At 54.5% G+C, this 22,310-nt stretch overlaps 1 protein-coding gene across 1 annotated transcript in view; it reads left to right on the forward strand.

Annotated features, from left to right (window-relative positions):
* Positions 1 to 22,310, forward strand: part of AXIN2 (axin 2) — a 29,445-nt gene that overhangs the window by 1,287 nt on the left and 5,848 nt on the right. The window contains exons 2-8 of the mRNA XM_086687831.1: positions 7,643 to 7,783; positions 16,636 to 16,738; positions 19,186 to 19,326; positions 19,618 to 20,126; positions 20,331 to 20,522; positions 20,834 to 21,067; positions 21,604 to 21,699. Of these exons, the coding sequence (XP_086543957.1) occupies positions 7,643 to 7,783; positions 16,636 to 16,738; positions 19,186 to 19,326; positions 19,618 to 20,126; positions 20,331 to 20,522; positions 20,834 to 21,067; positions 21,604 to 21,699 (1,416 nt within the window). The remainder of the gene's footprint in view (positions 1 to 7,642; positions 7,784 to 16,635; positions 16,739 to 19,185; positions 19,327 to 19,617; positions 20,127 to 20,330; positions 20,523 to 20,833; positions 21,068 to 21,603; positions 21,700 to 22,310) is intronic.

Consider the following 22,310-nt stretch of genomic DNA (forward strand, 5'->3'; position numbering starts at 1 on the left):
TCGGACATGGGGGTAAGTGGGGTCTTTGGAACTTTTCTGTTAAGATAAGAGCCAGCAGTTGGCTTAACAACTCTGGCTGTGGTTCTCTTTGGAGAATTAGGTATGTACCCGCCAGGAAACCTATCCTAACTAGGCAAGGTCCTGTGTCTTCCCTGAATAAAAGGACCCTTAGCTTTGGAGCCCGCTGGCATAGGAATCTAGGTTTTAAATGTTTGCAGCCCAAGGGTCAGACCTCAGCTGATCGTTGTGTTGCTTGGTGCTGGCGGAGAAGAGTCTTGGGCGGAGAGGACGGGGCCCTGGAGTACTGTCCCTTTTAGAGGCTTCAAAGATCAACAGCCCTTTACAGAAGGAGAATGGCCAAGTCTTAAGATTCTTGACCTTTGCCAGCAACTTCAGACCTCCCGTTAGAATGAGTCTTTCTGTGTCTCTCCCTCTCTCCCCTTCCAGCTCTCCAGAACGAGCCTTTTTCTTTGAGGTCGTTGCCCTTGGCGTGCCGTGGAAGGGGCGGTGGGCACTCGGTAGCTACCTGAATGGTTTATCTTGCTCTCCGTTGTGTATTTCTTCGTGTGTTTGGAACCGGGGATGCGATCTGGTGGCTGCCTCCGTGGAGATGGCCCTCTCCCTGTAGAGAGGGGCCTTCAGTGTCAAAAGCGATAGTACGAGGGGGCAGGATAGTGATGGCCGAGCCTAGAAGCAGTGACTTAGGGGGTGGCCAAGAGCTTTTTGACTTTCCATTGGGAGCGAAGAGCTTGTTCTCCAGCCACCAGAGGGCGCTCCTACAGCCTTGAGAGCGAGTTTACTCACACTCAGACATCTGGTCTACACCTAAGTAGCTCTGGATTGGCTTCTGAAACGAAGCATGGGATCACGTGAAAGGAGTTGTTTCAGCGTCTTTAAGCTTATGGTTTCAGGTTGTTTGAAGGGAAGATACTAGGTCTGGCGCCTGTGGCTGGGCAGTCACTGGGCACCTGTTACTGCCCCGTTCCGTTAGGCGGACATTCTGGTAAATCTCTGCTGGCCTCCTTGCCCTCCAGTTTGGCAGCTGAAGCTGAGACTACTTAAGCCCTGTGGTAAGGCTGCTTCTCCAGGGGCTTTCCAACAGTGGAGCTTCTGTGTCTGCCCGAGTCAGGACCCAGAGTGCCCCCTTTGTAAACTTCACCTGGTTTGGTGGCTTGGGACTTCTCACCCTAAGAAAATGCTCCCAAGCAGGACCCTTCGTGACCCCTCCCCTTTGTGGGTGGGCATTAGAGACCCAGCCTCGCTGTGCCCCTCCCCTTTCCAGAGCCCTCCAGTGGGATATCACCAGGATTAAACTTTCTGGAGATTACTCTTATGAAGCTTTTTAGATCCCCAGGGTTGCCAGGGCTTGCCTTCTTGGTTGTGACCCCCTGGCATCGTTGATCTATAGATGACACCTTTTCATCCGCCCCTGGAGTTTCCAGGCTCTATTTGTGTGTGCTTTCTCCCAGCGTTGGGTTGAAATGAAGTATTTTACCTGGACTACGTGAAGCCCATATGTCTCAACCGGGCATCGTCACAGAGAACTGAAGAGCCATCCGATTTCATTTTCACATACGAGATATTCAGGCGTGCCTGTGATGTATGGGGCGGTGTCCCAAATTCTTCCAAGGCCTGGGTCCCAGCCCTGTCCACTGCCTGCTTACCTGGGCTGAAGTCTTATGAACCCCATGTGTCCTTCTGTGCAGTGACTGGCACCATCCGTCCTGTTCATGTCCTAGGTTGCTCTTATGGGATCAAAACAATAGACCCGGGAGCCCTTTGTAAAGGGAAACGTTCTGAATAGTCGTAAAGCATTAGAACTAGTATAATTTAATCCCGATGATGAGTACATGTGTGAGAAGGGCAACCAGGTTAGGATGTCCCTTTCAGAGAGTGAGTCCCGGCCTCCAGCCCGCAGTCACTGTCAAGTTTTAGAGTGGCCCCCCCCCTTCCCGGGCCTCAGCTTCCTCTACCTGTTGAGCTTAAGTCTGTCTTTTCAGCCCGTTACTGGGATGGGGGATCCTTTCCCGCTCTTCCAGGTCTGCGCCTCCTTGCAGTGCGCTCACTCATCAAGCGAGGTACGGGGCTTCGGGGATGGGCTTCATAAGTTAGTAATGTGAATGAAACAGAGACCGGGAGTCCTGCTGAGGGTCCCCATCAGCTGTTGAGGAGCAGCCCCGGCAGCTGGGTGCCTTCCAAGCCCCGCGTTCTCCTTGGGCGCTCAGAGGAGCCTCATTTGTAACGACTTGTTTGTGTCCTTACTGATCTGGTGTCAGGTTTAATATAAATAGTTGGAACGGAAGAGCAGGAATTATCCTCGGAGGGAAGGACTCTGGTTTGTGGGTGCTTGAGTGGGATGCCTGGGCTTTTGATGGTCTCTATAAATAACTTAGAGCAAGAGTGACCCGTTGGTAGAGCACGTGTAAAACCCCAGCACACAGACATATCCGCAGAACGCTGAGGTGTGTGTGTGTGTGTGTGTGTGTGTGTGTGTGTGTGTGTGTGGAGGGGCTGTGGGATTAGGAGCTCAGCCCAGCATTTATTTTGGGAAGGAGACAGTGCTGGGCTCACAGAGTGCTCCCTGTGCCCTTCCCAGTCTGCCCTGGCCCCGGTGCCATCCTCTGGTGCCTGGCGGCTCTCCTCCGGCCTCCCTTGAGATAAGTCGGGCCCAGCAGATGGCCCTCTGCTGGCTCCAAGTGCTTCCTGTTCTCTGAAAGAACTCACCGATGAGGCCTGCGAAGCCACCGGCATCCAGCTTGGCTGCAATTATCAAAGAAACTGATGCCATAGGAAAGATACGCTGGAGGCAGGAGCCCCCAGTTAGAGGACGGAGCCTCTGATGGAGGCAGTGTGCCGAGACTCACTGGTGAAAGTTTGCCTATCTAATGGCTCTGGCGCTCAGTGCCACGCGAGTGCCAGACCCCTCCCTGAACGCCCCCTTGATCTTGCCTTAGAAAATGCTTCTTGAAGAGAGGGTTGCCTTTTGGGCAGTAACTCTGTAAGTACACTGTCCTAGGGCACAGCTTTTAGAAGCAAATACTTGTTAATTGCATTGTTTTGGTGGGGGGGGATCCGGAGGGAGATCCCAAAGGTCAGGTCTGTTGTGCACTGGTGTGCTGGGGGGGGGGGGGGTGCGGTGGGGCCACAGCACCTTCGTGGAGATAAGAGATAAGAATAAGCTGGGGAGGGGCGCCTGGGTGGCTCAGTCAGTTGAGCGTCCGACTTCCGCTCAGGTCATGATCTCACAGTCTGTGAGTTCGACCCCCGCATCGGGCTCTGTGCTGATGGCTCAGAGCCTGGAGCCTGCTTCCGATTCTGTGTCTCCCTCTCTCTCTGCCCCTTCCCTGCTCATGCTGTGTCTCTCTCTGTCTCAAAAATAAATTTAAAAAAACATTAAGAAAAAAAAAAAAAAAAGAATAAGCTGGGGAGAAAAGGCCAGCAGTTTCCCTCCCCTTAAGGTCCCAGGACTTGTGCTCCCTGACAGCACATGGAGGTCCGTGGACGCACGCCCGGTGCGAAGTCTGCCACATAGGCCCCCACTCTCTGTAGGAATTTAAAATCCTTGCAGCAACTGTGGGAGCACCAGAGAAATAAAGCATCTGGGTACAATTACTGTAGCGTGGTTGAGTTTCTTTCCTGTTTTTTAAGATAACGAGAAAAGAGCTCTAATCCGTGTTCTTAAAATTATGTGGCAATTCTGACAAAGTTCTGGGTTCTTAAAAATGGAGTTTCCGTCTCTCTCTCCTCCACAACCCGGCCCCTTCCTCTGCTTTGCCCTCCTTCCTCTGTCATGATCGTAGGAAAACCCAAATACTTTATTGCCGCCAAGTGAGCTGAGAGTGGTGTATTCTGTTCTTAAGTACGGGTCACACGGGAGCCCTCTGTTTTGGAAGTGACGGAGGACGAGTTTCTTTGGGGATCCATGTGTTTTGTGATCCACTCTGGTGAGCGCGAGGCCGTGCGCACACACGGATTGGAGTCTGCTGTCTTCTTAGTCGGGGAGGGAGGGATTTCTAGTGAGTTCTTTTTCCCCCGTGCAGAGGTTGAATTCAGGACCTTGTCAGTGCGTTGATACCACAGAGATGGCAGCACTGGAGGGGGGGTAGAGAGGGTCCGGATGCTCTTTAGGGCTATCTGGGCTCTCCTGATCTTGTACTGATGTCTCTTAGACTAAAAGAACTTTCCAGCCACCCACAGGACGGTCCCAGGTCTTTTAAGGAGGTTCAGCAAAGTCTAGAGCGCCTGCCACGCTCCACCGCCCCCCCCGCCACTGAGGGGCCGCACGCAGAGAAGACCGATCCGATCCTCGCCCTCATGGAGTTTACAGTCTGGTTGCACAGGACAGGCATCCAGCGTGCAAACACACCGGCGCCGCGTGGTTAGAAGTCACCATCAAATCGTTGTTGCACCATACGCTAGCCAATTTGGACGTAAATTAAAAAAAATAAAATTGAAAAAAGGAAAAGTCACCACAAACCCTGCAGGAGAGTTGCGGCAGCTCTGTTTTCGTTGGCAGTTGGGTCTTTGGAGTAGGACTACCATCTCCCCAAATCGCAGCGCTCTGGAGTCTTCAGAGAACGCAAGAACTTGGTGCCGCTGGCCAAGTCTGACCCGTGTGCTTCTTAGGTAGAGACCCCACGTCAGTGGAGGCGGTGACGTGACTGTGGTCACCTGCCGGCCGGGGGGCTGAGCCAGCAGCGGTTCTCGCCTCTCCACTCCTGTTCCCTGTCCAGGGCTGAGAGCGCTTACCTGCCCTGGGCTTCTGAAGCCAGGAAGGGACCCTGGAGACTTTCCTCTCGTTCGTTCATCCTGCTGTGAGGCGGTAGCCCTGTCCAGGCCCCCCGGAGAGCTGGGTACTTGGGACGGTTTTCAAGACTCGGGTGATTCCATAACATCCATGGGTCCGCTCGGACCAGCGGGCAGCACTTTCTTCGTTCTGACTTAAGAGCCCAGTCTCCTCTTGCTCTGCCGTTAGTGGCGATGCCAACACAGCCATCCTCTGCCTCCGATCGACTTGCCTTATCAGTTAGGAGACATTGTTACTGAATCCTCCTCATCCCGTCTCTTCCCCAGGAAAAGTCATCTGCCTCTCCTCTGCTCCCACCGCTTCTCTCTCTCCAGCCCTGGTGTCTGGAAATCCCATATTGACGCAGGACCAGCTCTGAGGCCGGGAGGACCTTCCCTTCTTATTTAGTTAGCCTGGCATATCCTGGGGGGATATCCTGAGACTCCTTGCCCTCTACAGATACAAGGACAGGGCCAGTGTCCCAGTGCCCGTTCAGTGGACCATCCCTTGGTCCAAGGTATTCAGCAGATTCAAGGGTGACATTCCTCATGTGTGCTTTCTGGTTCATTCTGCACCCACCTGCCATTTCTAAGATGGTCCCTGCTGATGTTGAGCACCTGTGGGAGTCTGGATGTGGGCTCCCTGTGTGGCCAGGTCTCCAGCCAGGTGGCCTCCGACCCGGCTTTTGGCCCCCACCTGGGGCTCCGCGCCTCCTGCCACGGTTGTGAGGCTGCATGACGCCGGGGCCGCGGACGTTCCTTGAGCACCTACTGTGTGCTGGGCACACGGCCGCGCCAAAAACAAGGGCCCGCCTGGACTAACCGTGCCGTCTGTGGAGATGCTTGGTTTTTAGTCACATTTCTAAACTGAGGGGCTTGGCCTAGGTCCTCTCTGCTAGAGGTTCGTTCTGGCTCTAACGTGTTAGGACTCTGGATGTCACTTTTCTTCTTTCTTTCTTTCTTTTTTAAATGTTTATTTATTACTGAGAGACAGAGAGAGACCAAGCATGAGCAGGGGAGGGGCAGAGAGAGAGCGAGACACAGAATCAGAAGCCGGCTCCAGGCTCCGAGCTGTCGGCACAGAGCCCGACGCGGGGCTCGAACTCACCCACTGCGAGATCACGACCTGAGCCGAAGTCGGACGCTTAACTGACTGAGCCCCCCAGGCGCCCCTGGATGTAACTTTTCTTGTTCGTGGTATCACTCGAGCTGGAGTGCAGGCCTTAACGACAGGGCCCTGACCCTTCCACGTCTTCCCCATCCCAGCTGTCCCAGTTGACTCCCTCACACCAAACTGTGGCCACAACTCCCTGCCCGCACCCCGACCCTCCTTCGGTCCATCGGTCCAGCCTGGGGGCCCGGCCTGGGTCACTCCTGCTGCTAGAACTTTTTGAACTGTTGAGGCCGGTCTTTGTATTGGGAGGCAGGAAGGGTTTGGGTGAGAGCCAAACAGATCTGTGTCATGCAGGCGAGTCCCAGCTCTGACCTGGGGACAGGCTGCTGTCCTGCAGAGCCACCACCCGTGTGCCCAGAACGCCTCCTCCCCCCAGGTGGCTGCAAGCATGGGCTGGGGCTGAAAGGATGTGTGTGAAGGTGTGCCCCTCTTTGTGGGCCGGTGATGACGCAGTCTGCCTCCCCAGTGGCAGCGCCCCCTGTTGCGAACAGGCCCTGTTTGTGCCAGGAGACCAGAGACCCGGGCTGGGTCAGTCCAGAGCTCAGCACAGTGCTGCACACGTACTGGTGAATAGGACTGCCGCGATCACGCGTGGAGACTGCTTTGACCTTTCACGAGTCCCTTTCATGTGCCACCCCCAAGGCCATCTTTAGAGACCTGTGCAATGGCCTGCTGGAATAGGTCCTCTCTTCTGGGCCTTCCGCTTCTCCCCCAGCTGAGTTCTTTGCTGTTGGCTTAGACTGGGTGGGCCCAGTCGAGTGTGCTGGGCTCTTTGTCATTGAGGCCTCTTGCAGCTTCAGGCTTGACAGGCTCCCCTTCCTGCAGCTCACGGACCACAGTGGCCCCTTCCTCACCCCCCCCCCCACCCTCCCCACTATGTCCCTTGCTGGTGACACAAGAGGAATGCAGCCCAGCAGGGGACAGGGACACTGGTTGTTCTGGGAGGAGATCAAGAGAGCAGAACGGGGAGGCTGAGGCCACCGAAACAAAGGGCAGGAGACACTGGAGGAGGGGCCTGGACCTTCCTTTGAACCAGCGGCGCTGCTCATTTTAATCCTGCGGGGCTTGGTCTTAGCCTTAGCCTAGCTGCCCAGGTGGGGGAGGGCACGGCAGAGGCCCAGCTCCGGGTGGGGTGGCAGCCTTGAGTGTCTCGGTCCCATCTGACCAGTGTACTGGACCCAGGTTGAGATGAGAAGGTTACGCCAGGCCTTTGGTTGCTCGAAACCTGGAACTACGCCAACAGACCCCCAGACAGGGAGTTGGGATGCGAAAGACCTCTCGGGGGCTCTGGAACTGTGTTCCTCCAGTGTAGGCTTGGGTATGGTGGTGGGGAGGGAGAAGACCCTTCACCCGTATGGACTAATTCTCCTCTTTCACTCAGTAGCCCCCCCTTTTCCTTCCTCTATCTGAGTGTGTATTTAGCACTTGGTAGGGGCCCCTGGGCTGCTTATGGCTTCCCGTCACCCCTGACAGACTTGCCCTTGACAGCACAGGATCCCGGCCTGCTTTCTCCCCAGGGCGAGCCAGTGGCCCCTGCCGTCTGCCCGGATGAGCACCTGGCCCTGGGCAGCAGGTTGGCCTGAGCACATGGCGGGATCACGCACTCTCGGGTCCCCGGATTGCCTGGTTACCTGGGTGCCTGGTGCGAAGCCGTGACGCACTGCGGTTGTACTTTCCCCGCAGGTCCTTCAAGAGGAGCGACCCTGTTAATCCATACCACGTAGGTTCTGGCTATGTCTTCGCGCCGGCTACCAGCGCCAATGATAGCGAGATATCCAGCGATGCACTGACTGATGATTCCATGTCCATGACGGACAGTAGTGTGTAAGTATCCTGCTATCCCCATCATGTACGCGGTTGGCAGTGACTCACCAGGCCAGCTGGGCAGAGTCCTCAGCCAGCCATCCTCAGCTGGCTTTGCAAACTCCGTGTGTGTGTGTGTGTGTGTGTGTGTGTGTGTGTGTGTGTGTGTGTACCTTTGCTTGGCGGGAGGGGAGTGTGCCAGTGCTGGTTTAGGGGGGTGATGTGGTAGCCTGGGTGGAGTCAAGCTTAGAGCCTTGAAAGGAAAGTTGACTGGTAGAAAACGAAAGTAAGGTAGAAGGTTAAGATGCTTCTCCAGAGGTTTCTTGAGTTGAGAGACCCATCTTCTGGTTGCCATTCCGCCTTTCTTCCCTGGGTAGAAGTGCTTGGCTGGTCTCGAAACCCAGGTAATCCAATCTGCGGAACCAGCAGGCGGGAGATGGGGTGGCGTGAGAAAGCTTTGTGTGCAGGTGTGCATTGTTCCTGAAGGAAAAGGCATTGAAGGTGGGGGTCAGACGCCCAGCGCTCTCTGAAGGCCCACTGGGTGTAATGTTGCCTCACAGGTGTGTTCAAATGGACACGATTCAGTTCACTGAGTGTTGGTCGGGTGCCTGCTACGCGTCAGGTTCTTCCCCTAAGTAGGGCTTCTCTCCGGAGTCTGATCTTGGATCTTTTGCAGATGGCTGCACTTGGCATACTAAGAGTTTGTTCCTTTAAAAAAAAAAAAAAAAAAAAAAAAAAAAAAAAAAAAAAAAAAAAAAATTTGAAGAATAGTTGACACAATGCTTCATTAGTTTTAGGTGTGCAACGTAGTGATTCGACAATTCTATACATTACTCAGTGTTGACCGCGATAAGTGTAGTCGCCACCTGTCCCCATACAATGTTGCTACGGTGTTCTTAACGATATTCCCTTCGCCGTACTTTTCATCCCTGACTTTTCTATTTCGAAACTGGAAGTTTGTACCTCTTCGTCCTCTTCACCTATTTCGCCCAGCCCCCCACCCACCTAGCGTTTGTTCCTTTGCTTTCTAAACCACAATCCAAGTCCTCAGGGTGGAAGGTCTGATGATGTCAGCAGGCCGTCAGGTGGGGGTCACAATATGCATTGTAAGTCATTTGAAGTCAGGCAGTGGTGATCTCCGGGTAGAGAGCAGCCATTCTGAGTCTCACCGTGTGTGTGTGTGTGTGTGTGTGTGTGTGTGTGTGTGTGTGTGTGTGTGTGTTGAGCTGGGTGTCCCCATCTCTTGCCCTCCTTTGAGGTTCTGATTCAGCAGAGGCAAGAGAGGTGGAGCCTGGGATTGGGCAAAACTCCCCCAAGAGCTCACCCAACGTCCAGTTGAGAACTACCACTCCAGAAATGGTCTTCAAAGGCTTTCCCACAAGTATTTTGCAGTAGGAAGTTCTTTTGCTAAGGGACCAGTTTTGAAAGGCAAACCCACTGAGCCATGTATCATGGCATGTGTAGAGTTTTCTCCTTTTAGCTTCCTAAAACTGGACCATCTATTCTTCCAGTTTGTTTGAAATCACCTGGTTTCTGTTGGCCAGTGTCCTGTTTGTTGGCCTGTGGCATGGAACCAGTTGGAAGAGAAGTTGATGAGGTTGGTGGATTTGGGATTCTGCCATTGATTTTCCCCAGCGGCTTTCACTGTGTTGTCTCAGATTCCCCTGTTAGTCAAGGGAGAGAGACCCACCAGGGGAAAGGTTCCGTTTTAATAAAAGAAGAGTATTTTGGCAATAGTAAAAATAGAATAAGGGTACACCTCTTCCATCCAACATAGAGAAATGAGGGGTCCCACTGAAGTTAGTTTTTCATATTGACTGAACTCTTTTAGTCTCTGCACCTGAGAACAATTATCGTTTGATCGCCGTAGTTCTTAAAAGAATACGTTTTTGGTTTATGTTGGATAGTATTAGGCATAACCCGCTTCTTTTTTTAATTATTATTTTTTTAAATGTTTGTTTATTTTTGAGAGAGAGAGAGACAGAGCATGAGCAGGGGAGGAGCAGACACAGAGGGAGACAGAAGCAGGCTCCAGGCTGCTGTCAGCACAGAGCCCGACGTGGGGCTCGAACTCATAAAACACGAGCTCGTGACCTGAGCCGAAGTCGGTTGCTTCAGGGACTGAGCCACCCAGGCGCCCCAGGCATAATTTATTTCTTGATCCCGATAATTAATACAAAGATCTGTTTTCATGCTCTACTGTAGTATCTCCTGGAGTACAAGGTTAGGTAAGGCTGTCTGCCCCTGTACACACATATTGGCTTTTTGAAAAAACAGTTGATTCTTTTTTCTCTCGGTCAGGCTGCCCGCTGTCATTTTGCTGCTCCTGTGTGTGTGCTCGCCTCTAGCAACATTACCCCTTTAGCTTTTATTTGTGGATTGCATGGGGGCCTTACTTGCTGAGTAAAACGAGAGTAAGTTGGATTTGAACGAGGGGGTTGAGTGAATCTCCTAAGTCAGATGCACTTAAGACCGTAAAGGCCTCTGTTTAGTTTTCTTAGAGACTGTTTTTGGCTTGCTTCCTGGTCCTTGTCTGCATTTCAGTCCCCACCATGGATGGAGCTGTTACTCTGGGTACATGATAAGCTGACTTGGTGGTGTAGTCCCCGCACATGTTTGAGCCTCACAAGACCCACGCGGGAAGGCAAGCAGTCACTCGTGACTTTCACAGATGGGACAGTAAGGCCCAGTGCTGGCCCTGCAAGACAGAGCTCAAATCCAGACCAGACATAGGTCCTTGCTCTTTGCCTATTACTCCCCTCCCCACAAGCATGTAAATTGCCAACATGAGATGTTAGTAGGACCAGTTGATAATGAGACCTTTGAGCCACTTTGTGTTTCTTTTATTTATGAAGGAATCACACTGCTTTCTTTTGTAATGGGTTGGAGGAGGGGTAGGAGGGAGCACATTTGCAACTTCTCCCCTGCACACTGCCCCCCACTTCCTTAATGCTTTCCCAGAAGAACTTTCTCAATTTTATTTAGAGACGACTTGAAAGTTCTCTCCCTTCCCACTTCAGCTAAGACACTTGTGGACTTGGAACACCCACTAGCCCCCGTCTGGGATCAGAGAAGTTACCTTGGCCAGCCGGCTGTTCTAGGTAGCCAGGGGCTGGGTGTGGGCCAGGAAAGTCCACTTGGATATAGAGACAGCAAAGGGCAAGCCCTTGATGAGCAGCTTCCTTTTTGGGGCACTGGGTCCCAAGAGGCAGGACCTCAGTGTTGTTCACCCCTCCTGCAGTGTAGCTGTCTGGGATTGGTGGTGAGGACCCAGGACCCCAAGGCCAAGGGAAAGTGCCTGGAAGGCTCGGAGACCTGGGGCCTCCATGTTGGGTCTGAGCTTCTTTTTTTTTTTTTTTTCAAGTTTATTTATTTATTTTGAGAGAGAGAATGAGTGAGCAGGGGAAGGGCAGAGAGAGAGAGAGAGAGAGAGAGAGAGAGAGACTCCCAAGGAGGCTCCATGCTGCCAGTTCAGAGCTGGATGTGGGGCTCAAACCCACGAACCTTGAGATCATGACCTGAGCTGAAACCAAGAGTTGGACACTCAACAGACTGAGCCACCCAGGTGGCCCGGTTGTGATCTTCTTGACGGGAGTGTTAGGTGCTCTGTCTGAATCTTCTCCCAACCAAGTGGGCAGGCTATCCTATGCAGCCATCACATCTGTACCCCCTTGGGCATGTTCATACCAACTGGGACGAATTGCTCAGCAGTGCGGGGTCCTTCTCTCTGGGGAGATGTTTGTCCAGGGCGGTTTGCCTCATGCTGCCTACAGTGGGGGACAGAGAGGACTCCGGATCAAGAGCCCATCGGATGAGGGAGGAAGATGTTCCCGAGGGTCTCAGGCTGCCAGGCGCTGGGGGTCCCTGGGCCCTCCTGCTCTCCTCAGGCTTGGCGTGAGGGCCCGGGCTGTGCGAGCCACTTTCTGGCCGGCTGGCCCTGGGTGTGTGTGATCTGCCCAGTGTTGGGCGGGTCACCCGGGATTCCCAGGGCTGGGATTAGACCCCTCTTCAGAGCTCTGCCAATTGTGGGCCTCGCACAGATGAGAGCACGGAGCAGGCGAGAAATAAAATGTGTGGGGGATGAAAAGCTGAACTGAACCGCTTTCAGCCCATTGTTCTTCTGGGGAAGCTTAGCGGGGATAAGAGGGTAGCAGGCCCCTTTGAAATTTCCTTGAACAAGTGAATAGGAGCGCCCCATAAAGCGTGAAAAGAGCCCTGGCTGTTTCTCCCTGTCACAATGGCCGGCTCTGGCTGCCAGGGGGGCTGTGGGGGGCTGGGGAGTGGGGCCTGGCCGCCCCGCTGGGAGCTGGGGAGGGGACCCGGCCTGGGAGGGGGAGAGGGGGTCACAGGCGGCCTTCAATAGACTCCAGAAGGTTGGAGTTCATTAGACACAAGCCCGAGAAGCAATGGTCTCATTTGCCACAGGACCAATTAAGTCCTGGGGGCCTTTGCAAAGAGGGCCGAGTAGAAGTTGGGCAGGGCCGGCCTGCACTTGGCTGTTCAGGGAACCGGGCGCCAGGGCCCACAGGTACAGAGCTGGCAGGGGCTCCAAAGAAATCATTGCCTTCTCCCACAGCCCACTGCTGACTTCTGTTTTCCTGCTAAGTAGAAAGCCCTGTTAAAGATGGCTGGGGATTGGGTCTTCATGGTCGGCCTCTGTCTGAGAAGGCTGTTTTATGAGCCTGTTACTCTGAAACCTGCATTCTCAGAAGAAATAGCTTGCTTGCTTGCTTGCTTGCTTGCTTTTCTTTTTCTTTTTTTGGGGGGGGAAGTTAGCTGCCAGACTGCCAGCGAAGTCCTAAAGCCCAGTCCTTGGAGTGTTGGGCACAGAGGATTGTGGGGACTGTTCTAGGGCATCAGGCCTGGGAAGATGCAGCCCGTGGGGGTGGGCGGAGGCGGAAAACATCACCAGCAGCAGGTTCTTTGCCGCCTAAGCGCAGCTTCTGTGTTAGAGGCTGCCCGGAAGCGTGGAAGCTTCGTCTGCAGCGTGAGGGCATCTGTCTTGGCTGTTTGCGCAGAGCAGCCCTCTCTAACAGTCGGGATCGGCTCGACATTAGCTTCCGCCCAGGGTGTCACCGAACCAGCGCAAGATGCTTCCCTCGCGTTTCATGCGGAGGGGTGGCTCAGGTTCTTTTCCTTATTTATTTTTATTTCCTTGTATCTTATTTATCGGTTTGCTTTGGACACCAGGGAAAGCATCTGAGTGAACTTCAAATATTATCTTATCTTACAAACCAGGCTTTTGATGTTGGCTGCGATCAGAGGCTGCCTTCTGAGTGGTTGCCAAATGGGAATGCGAGTGGACGCGTGTACGAGTGAGTCGTATATGGCGAAGCCTCGGGAGGACGACACTTGGGTTAGGCGGGGCACGGCGGAGTCAAAAGGCTAAGCTAATTGGCTCGGCTTAAATGGCAGCTAAGTGGAGCCCACACTTCAAAACCACTGCTCCCCAGAAACAGCTGGGCCCAGCAGCGGGCTCGTTAGCTAAAAGGCTCATAATCAAAGGAGATGGTATAGGGACCAAAACTCGGACACTCTTGAGCTCGCAGCGTTGAGCATCCAGGAAATGGATCGTAGACTTTTAGGGCCTGAGCCCAAAGAAGAGTGGCCCTCTTCTGGAATGAGCGGCTGTTTTGGAAGAGGACTCTTGGCTGGTGGGGAGGTAAAGCGCCATTTCCGTGAAGGCACCGGTTACGCCTCTGAGCCTCTACAAGTTGACGTCTCTTGTCTGCCCTGGTCACGAGTTTCCTGTCCCGCTGTTGGCATCTGCCCCGGGTGTGGTGGGGGCGTGCATTGGTTGGGAGGTGGGGGTGCTGGAATCATTTGTTCCTCTTGCCTTCGATTGGCCAGGGACCTGCTTCCCCCGCAGAGAAGCTCTACGTACTTCCTCCAGTTCTCTTCTTCCTTCTGTCCTGTATGGAAGGAGCAAAAGAGGTGTAAAAGAGCCCACTAATTTGCATCTGTGTGGACAGGGGAAGAGCAGAGGCTACTGGCTGGCACCCGAGGACAGAGTCTCGGAGGAGGTGGATGGGGACCTCCTCCAGGACTCTTGAAGCCTTGCCTGTGTCACGGCAAAGTCTGGGGGGTGCTTGATTCCTTCCCCCCGACATTGTCAGGAAGGAGGCCTGGGGCAGAGGCCATCTATCCTTACTTATTAAGTCCCCAGAGGAGTTGCTGGTCAGGAGAGAAAGGCAGGGACCTTGTCTTGCAGCCCTGGGGCAGTAGAAGTTGGTTATACCAATGTGAGATGCAATCTAGGGGACCCCCGTGGTCACGCCCACCCCACAAGGAACGTTAGGTAAGAGACAAGGGGATCTTCACTGTGCCTTGGGAACCACCTGGCATGCCCCGTAGCCAGTGAGTGCTAAGTGGTGGGGTAGGATGTTCCAGAATGTTCCCCACATCTTCCATTCGCCCCTTCAGAATGTCACGTGACTTCACAGGGCTTAACGAATGGGCCATCAGGAAGCTTGGCACCTCCAGGTGGGGCGGGAGGGTGGGTTGCTGAGTTAAGGACACCTGTTCTGGGGCCCAGCAGTGGCTCAGATTTGTACCCTGGGTCTAACTGCTACTGACTGACTCTAGGAGAGCTGCAGAGAGTCCCTGACCATCTTAAAACTTGGTGAATTTGGGATTTTGTGAGAATACAGTCGGATTAGACGTCACGTGTGTCTGACCTACAGTGGGAACCGGTACGTGGGGGCTGGCAGCCTCGAGTTAGAGTCAGACCCCTGGTGTAGAATCTGGTTACTGGCCAAGCCAGTAACAGCTGGTCAAGCTCAGCTCGTGAGCACCCAGTTTTCTCCCGTCTCGGAGGTGATCCCATGGTGAAAACATGGAGTTCCGGTGAATACATTCTAGGTGGTTCAGTAAGTTTCTGAACCTAGAACCTTTTATCCCGCCTGGCCTTCCAGGGCCCGGTCAAGTGAGTGAGAAGATGTCTGGGACTCTCAACCTGCGCTGGTCAACTGGCGTGCTATCTCTGGCCCTCTTGGCCTTTCTCTGGGACGGGGCTCACCCTGTGTGTATGTCCTTGCTTTAGATTAATCCTGTTTCTCCCCTTGTGTCCTCAGTATAAGGCTCCTTCACGTGCTAATTCCTAGCCGGAGTTGGGCTGACATACCTCATTGATGTATTGACCTACCGTGGTCGATCTGTATCATCCCCCCGGTGGCCCTGTGATCTGGCCTAGGTCAACAGACTTCTGGAAATTTCAGCCACTTGGAATTTTAGGGCATTACACATGAGGAGCTAGAGGTCAACCAGTTGCCCCCGTGTGCTCCCGGGTATTTTTAGGCATTGCTGACTTTCACCCACTGCTGATGAGCCCAGATGTTTTTCTTCCTTCCACCCTGTGATGAACAAAACACCGGGAAAGGGGAAATAACCAACTACCTAATCTCGATGTTTACAGCCTCCAAGTATGATTCAGTATGGGAATGTTGGAACCCTGGCGCTTTTGTAAATAAGTGGCCTCCAGAAGGGACAGCAATGGGAAAATAGTCACACCTTGAGCGTTTGACGACTTCCAAGCTCAAATTTCTTTTTAAAAGAAATCCTACTAGTGCCAAGTCATGTTTTAGTGCAGACTAGCCGGGGTGGAGGCTTTTCTTAAGTCCACTTGCTTTAAAAGATGAAGGACATAGGGGCTCATCCTGCCTTCAGGTCTTTGCTCAAAGGTCACCCTCACTGCGAGAACTCCATCGGAACTCCCCCTCACCCCCCACCGCATCCTTTCTTCCCATTTCCTGCCCTGTATTTTGTCCTAGTGCATACCACTTTCTCAGCTGCTGTAGACTTTGTTTTTGTATTTTTGCTTCTTGCCTGCCACCCATTAGACCTTAAGCCTTGTGAGGGCAATTGTCTGCATTTTTGTCCCCTTCCTTCGCTGCTGTCTCACCCAGTGCCTGGAACAAGGTCTGACACATAGTAGGTACTCAAACATTTGAACGAATTGCACAGAATGCCACATAGTAGGGGCTTTCTCTTTATGCCCACATTAATCGTGTGTCCTTGGCACTTCCTTAGTTTGGGGGTGGGAGGGTTTGGAGCTGAGGGAAGGAAGGAGCCCAAAGATATTCTTGTGGTGATTTTTTTTTTTTTAATTTTTTTAACATTTATTTATTTTTGAGACAGAGACAGACAGAGCATGAACGGGGGAGGGTCAGAGAGAGAGGGAGACACAGAATCCAAAACAGGCTCCAGGCTCTGAGCTGTCAGCACACAGCCCGATGCAGGGCTTGAACTCACAGACCGCGAGATCATGACCTGAGCTGAAGTCGGATGCTTAACCGACTGAGCCACCCAGGCGCCCCTCTTGTGGTGATTTATAAAATGAAGAAATTTGGAAACAGTCGGGAGCTTGACTGTTGGAGAATTACACACACCTTCATTAATGCCTGGCTCAGTCTTGCTCAGTCTTCTGCGGGCGTGGTCCCTCTTCTTACAATATTTTGCCCTGGTGGGCTCCATAAGGCCCTGGTTTCCTGATTTGGGGCAGTATGACAGACGGTTGGGAGGACCAAAGGGGCCTTAGATTCTCCTGCTTGGGACACCTGTAAAATAAAACAGGGGAGCCTTTACTTTGGGCTGGCCGGAATGTAATCCGCTCGAAGGCAGAGCTTGAGAGATGAGCTTTACCAAGCTCTTTCCAAGTCAACGATCCTGAACCTGAGAGGGAGTTTGGCAGTTCGATCTGGGATTGATCTTTCAATCCAACCTTGGGAACAGCCATGGCGCCCAGGACGGTGGTACACTTGCATGGAGGTGGGTGGCTCTGACCTCCGGTGGGATCTCAGAATGGCTTGTGAATCAGCCCACATCCTGAAAGCATCCTCGTGAGCCTGTGGCTTCTGTCTTTTCCCTTCCCTTAGAGATGGAATCCCTCCTTATCGTGTGGGGAGTAAGAAACAGCTCCAGAGAGAAATGCATCGCAGTGTGAAGGCCAATGGCCAAGTGTCTCTACCTCATTTCCCGGTGAGTACAGTCTGGTGGGGAAGGCAGATGTTTTCAGCCGTGTTGAGTCTTGAAGAAAAGGGATGGAAGGTGGAAGGAGGGAGGTCTAGGGTAAGAGGAGGAGCAGGGTCTGGGGGGGGGGGTCCACTAGGGGAAGGGGAAGGGAGGAGCCAGGCAAGAGGTGTTACATGCTTCCTTGAGGTGTGATGCTGAGCAGAGTAGAGCTCAAGATGACCTGCTTGAACTTCTACGTTTTCTCAATTCAAAAAAGAAAATTCTCCATGAGAAAACCATACCAGTGCTTTTCCAGAAACCAAGAAATGGTAGGAGTTAGTCCATGCTTCTCATCGGGTTCCCGCTAGAATGGAAGTCCCTTGAGGGCAGGGAGTTGTGTCTGTGATGTTGAAAGCTCTGTCCACAGAGACTAGAACAGCGCCTGGCACGTAACAGGTGTTGACTAAGATGTGTTGACTGAATCCGTGAATGAGGAGACTAGAGAAATCTCTGCCTCCTGCAGAAGGAAAATCCTGTCCCTGAGACATTCTCCTCGTGTTGACGGTACAGCTCGATCGTTTCGGTCCTCCATTCATCTATGTACTTGGCCATTTCTCCTGTTGACTTCCCAAGCCCTGGAGGGCAGCTGTTCTGTCCTGTCTGTTCCCAACCCCAGAACTTGGTTTAATACCTGCAGTTGGATCTGCACCTAATGAATGCAGAACGAGTGAAGTGTTTGGAAGCAAGGATCTCATAAACAGTTCCTCCCTGCGACTGATGTGAGAGGCCACCAAAGCGTGAAGATGCTTTCCTGGCCTCTCCCCCATCTGTTTCCACGTCATGGAGGGCAGCCAGCATGTGGCCCCCTGTACTCTGCAAAGCCTCAGAAGCCTCATGCAATCCGCTGAGACCCAGACTGCAAGAAAACTGCTCCCTGGGCAGGGGAAGAGAGTGCCCGCCTTTGAGCGGCATCTCTGTCTGTGAATCCTTTCTGCCGGCTTCCAAGAATTCAGTTGGTTCATCAGTTAGGTTGCATTCAGAAAATTAACACGTCACATTGCTAATCCCACATTGCATTAGTGCATGGGGTGTTAGTTGCTAGAGCAACTCCTCTCCAAAAGCCCTTCCCACGGGGCAGACTTTGTCCTAAAATTGGTCTGTTAGGATGCTTTTCTGGGGACCTTCAGCATCCCCCTCCCCTCCTCAGTAATATTACCCCCCAAACACAACAGTATTGATGATACAGATTTTTTCAGCTGGGCGTTGGGGGATGCAGGGGGCGAACGTGTGTTAATAAAGAAAAGTTCTGTGGCCCAAGCTTGTAAATTAGATGATTTGGTCCTGGGGTGCGCAAATCGACTTTCTCCACAAGGCAGCGCTTTGATCGGGGCTGCGCGGAGCCAGCCTCCATGAGAAGGGCCGGCTCCTACAGGGGGTGGGTGTGGGGGTTGGGGTTGGGGGGCCTTCTCTTTCCCCCACTCCGTTCTGCGGCTAAGTGGTCATGGTGGTGAGGCCTGCTCTCTGCAGGGAAAAGCCGGCTTTCGCAGGTTGGCTCTCCGATGCCCCCGCCTACCCTAAAGCAAAGGGCAGAGCAAGAGGGGAGTGAGGAAGAGGGAGGCAGACAAGCCAGGGGAGGGGGTGGCGGGAGGACAGGAGGACAGAGAGCCGGGCGGTGGGAGTTCTCTGTTTGCTGCTCTTGGCAGGCATCCTCGATGCCTTTTTATATTCTGCACTTGATTTGGAGATGTTCCCTTTTCCCTTGATAGATCAGCTTCAGGCAGCCAAGCTCAGCAGTGTTCTGCTACTAGCCCGCAGCATCTTTCTTCATTTTCTGTACAAAGAGACGGGGAGGAGGGGTGGAGAGAACCAGGGAGATCTAGGACACTGTTGAGACAACACCACCTCAAAGGTGCGCAGTGTGCGGCCAGGAAATAAATTACCACTTCTTCTGATCCGGCCGTGTGACTCCCTTTTTTTCCCCCTTTCTCCCTCCCCCACCCCCACCTCCCTTCCAATCTTATTATTTTTTTTTTTTTTTAATTTCCAGCTCCCTTTCTGTTTAGACTCTACTTTTTTATTCCTTGAGTTGTCCCTCTCCCCTCCCCACCTCAGAGAGCTGCCTTTTTTTTTTTTTTTTTTTTTTTTTTTTTTTTGATGTTTGACAACAGTCTTTGAAGATTTTCTACTTCAGAGTAGCTACTGATGGGCTGGTTGTACTACAGAGAGAACAAGCGGGGCCTCTCGGAGTGCGACCAACTGCTCCTGCCCAAGGCAAACGCTGGTGGGGACCATGGCACTCCATGAGGTCGCGGCGACGGCGCATAAAGCTCCGGAGCAGCCGGGGCGCCGCGCCTGCCGCTCTCCGCCCGCCCGTGCGGCCGTGGCCGTGGCCACCGCGCCCGGGAAGCTCCGGCGGGCGCCGCGTGCCGGCCCTCCTGAACGTGCGTCGTGTCTCCCCTCCCCGCACCCCGTAGAGAACCCACCGCCTGCCCAAGGAGATGACCCCCGTGGAGCCGGCCACCTTTGCGGCCGAGCTCATCTCCAGGCTGGAGAAGCTGAAGCTGGAGCTGGAGAGCCGGCACAGCCTGGAGGAGCGCCTGCAGCAGATCCGAGAGGTAGCGCTGGGGCCTGTCCCTCTCCCCGCCCCCACCCCCACGGCCCACCCTGGGGCTGGCTGGCTGGCTGGCAGGTGCCTTTGCTGCGGCCCCACCTCTGTGCCGTGGCCCCGCCCCCCCGACACCCCCACCCCGACCCCCCCCACCCTGCGCAGCTGTGGCCCCGCCCTGCGCAGCCGTGGCCCTGCCCCTCCCCCCGGCCCACTGGAGACTTGGCCGTTCCCTGCTGCTTGCTTGTCCGCTTAAACCGCCCCCCCCCCCGCCCCACCCCTGTGCTGCCTTTCCCTCCAGGATGAAGAGAAGGAGGCCTCTGAGCTAGCGCTGAGCTCCAGGGAGGGGGGCCCCACCCCGCACCCCCTCTCCCTCCTGCCCTCCGGCAGCTACGAGGAGGACCCGCAGACCATTCTGGACGACCACCTGTCCAGGGTCCTCAAGACCCCCGGCTGCCAGTCGCCGGGCGTGGGCCGCTACAGCCCCCGCTCCCGTTCCCCCGACCACCACCACCACCACCAGCAGCACCACCCCCTCCTCCCGCCCGGGGGCAAGTTGCCCCCCGTGGCCGCCTCGCAGGCCGGTTGCCCCCTCCTGGGAGCCAAGGGCTTCGTGACCAAGCAGACGACGAAGCACGTCCACCACCACTACATCCACCACCACGCCCTCCCCAAGACCAAGGAGGAGATTGAGGCGGAGGCCGCACAGAGGGTGCGCTGCTTCTGCCCGGGGGGCTCCGAGTATTACTGCTACTCGAAGTGCAAGAGCCACCCCAGGGCTCTGGAGCCCGTGCCGGCCGAGCAGTTCGGGTAAGTGTGGAGGGCAGACTGGCGATTCTGGAGCTTCCCGGTGGGGGTCGGAGGTCACGGGCACTCGGCTTCCGGGAGGGAGGCGCGGGGGGCGGGGTCTTTGGTGTCCCCCTGCCCCCCCCAACCCGCTGAACCCGCCGGTTCAAGGGGTCCCAGAGGTGTGACGGGGCCCCTGGGATGGGTGTGGTTCTTGGTTCCCCGCAGCAGCAGAGGTGGTACCCCGCCCAGACGGACCGGGAAAAGCGTGGAGCCGGGCCCGGCCCTGCCAGCCAGGGAAGGAGGCGCCCCAGGCGGACCCGGGGCCCTGCAGCTGCCTGGGGAGGAAGGAGACAGGTCGCAGGATGTCTGGCAGTGGATGCTGGAGAGTGAGCGGCAGAGCAAGCCCAAGCCCCATAGGTAAACACCGCGGCCGCGGCGGGGGTCACGGGCAGTCACCACAGAGGTATCGTGGGGATGGCTAATTTTGCAGTGGGCCGAAAACAAATATGACTGTTTGCTCCTGCCGCCTTAATATTAAACGTTGGATTGAGCAGACCACAAAAATGCCATGTTTTGGCAACACCCCCTGTGCGTGTTATGGTAGGGGTTTTTTTTTTCTTCTCTCCTCTCTTTGAAGGCAGAACAGAGAAGTTTCTATTGAAGTCATATTTTCCAGTTTCTCTAACCCAGTTTCTTTCCTTCTGCTTTCTCTCTCCTTCCTTGTTCAGTGCCCAGAGCACAAAAAGGGCCTACCCCTTAGACTGCGCCCGCGCGTCCCCCGCCGAGCGAGCCGGCCGGCACCACCTGCTGGGGGGCAGTAACGGGCACCCCCGCGCTGCCCCCCGAGCCCACCCATTCACCCAGGACCCCGCGATGCCTCCCCTGACCCCACCCAACACGCTGGCGCAGCTAGAGGAAGCCTGCCGCAGGCTGGCCGAGGTGTCCAAGCCCCCCAAGCAGCGGTGAGTGCAAGCAGCACAGAGGTGAAGGCAGAGGCTGGGACCTGGCCTCTCACAAAAGGGCCTCTTGCCCTCTCTACCTGGGTCTCCGTCGCCCCTCAGGGAGGAGGGGAGGCTTCTGGCCATATGACGAGTCCCCTTCCCACCTGCTAGAAATTGTTCCTCTCAGTTCTGTTTGTTCTGAAGAGCCAGCCGGTAAAGGATCTGTTTGTTGGGCAAGTCAGGCCTTGCAGGAGAATGAATTTCAGTAATTCCTTACAAATCCCGTTCCCTACAGCCGCCCTGATCACGTGAAGCCGGTTAGATGAACACGTAAGAAGCCGTGACTGGTGGCGAACTTAGAGCTCAGCCCTTGGCCTGGGCTGGCAGTGTCCAGTCCCAGGCTCCCAGGGGACCTAGGATGGCTGTGCCCGATTGGGATGGAAGTTGGCTCTGTGTCTCTTTAGGGCCTTCGGGGAGCTCCTTTTCTGTCTGCTCCCCCTTTGCCAGGGGACAGCAGGCTTCTCTCTCAATCCTCCGCTCCGGCTGTGTGCCCTCAGGTGCTGTGCGGCCAGTCAGCAGAGGGACAGGAACCACTCGGCCGTTGGTCAGGCGGGAGCCACGCCCTCCTCTAACCCAAGCCTGGCTTCAGAAGAGTGAGTGTCTTTACCCCGACCTTCCTGGGATCCGCCTCGTGGTTTACGTTTCAGGGCGTCAACTCTCTGGCGTTGGGATTTTTTGGAAATTTTTTCTAGTAGGTTAAAATCACCTCGATTTTAACATTAGCAACGAGGACCAGCAGATGCAGAGGTGACCGTAAACCAGGATCTCGGAAACTCGGCCTTTACCGGGAAACGCACCGTGGCTCGTACACAGGTGTTGTTTCCCGAAGAGGTGGGTGGCTCAGGGCTCCTGGGCACGCCGCCATCAAAGAGCTGAGATGTGACGCCGTTAGCAGGTGGATAAAAGGGGTCCCCAGACCTGGATGGAAAAGTTGCCTTCGTTCAGCTTGAAGTTAGCAAGTTGGAAACTTTGAGCAGGAAGAGGAGTCTCCGCCATTGCAGAGATGGAGAGAGGACAGTGTTTGTTGTTTTGCTTTGTTTGCTCTGTTGGTTGCCTTCCCCAGTCGGGCCACGATCCTTGTCGTCAATTTACACTCTTGCAAAGTGGACCGAGCAGCTTGGTTCGTTCACAGGCTGGTGCAGTTAGAAAGAAATCTGCAGGGGTGTGAAATGGGCTCAGTGATTCGAGGTTTCTTGGCTTAACT

Source organism: Puma concolor, chromosome E1, assembly GCF_028749965.1.
Source record: "Puma concolor isolate L17-30 chromosome E1, mPumCon1.1.hap2, whole genome shotgun sequence".
In the NCBI taxonomy this organism is placed as follows: Eukaryota; Metazoa; Chordata; class Mammalia; order Carnivora; family Felidae; genus Puma; species Puma concolor.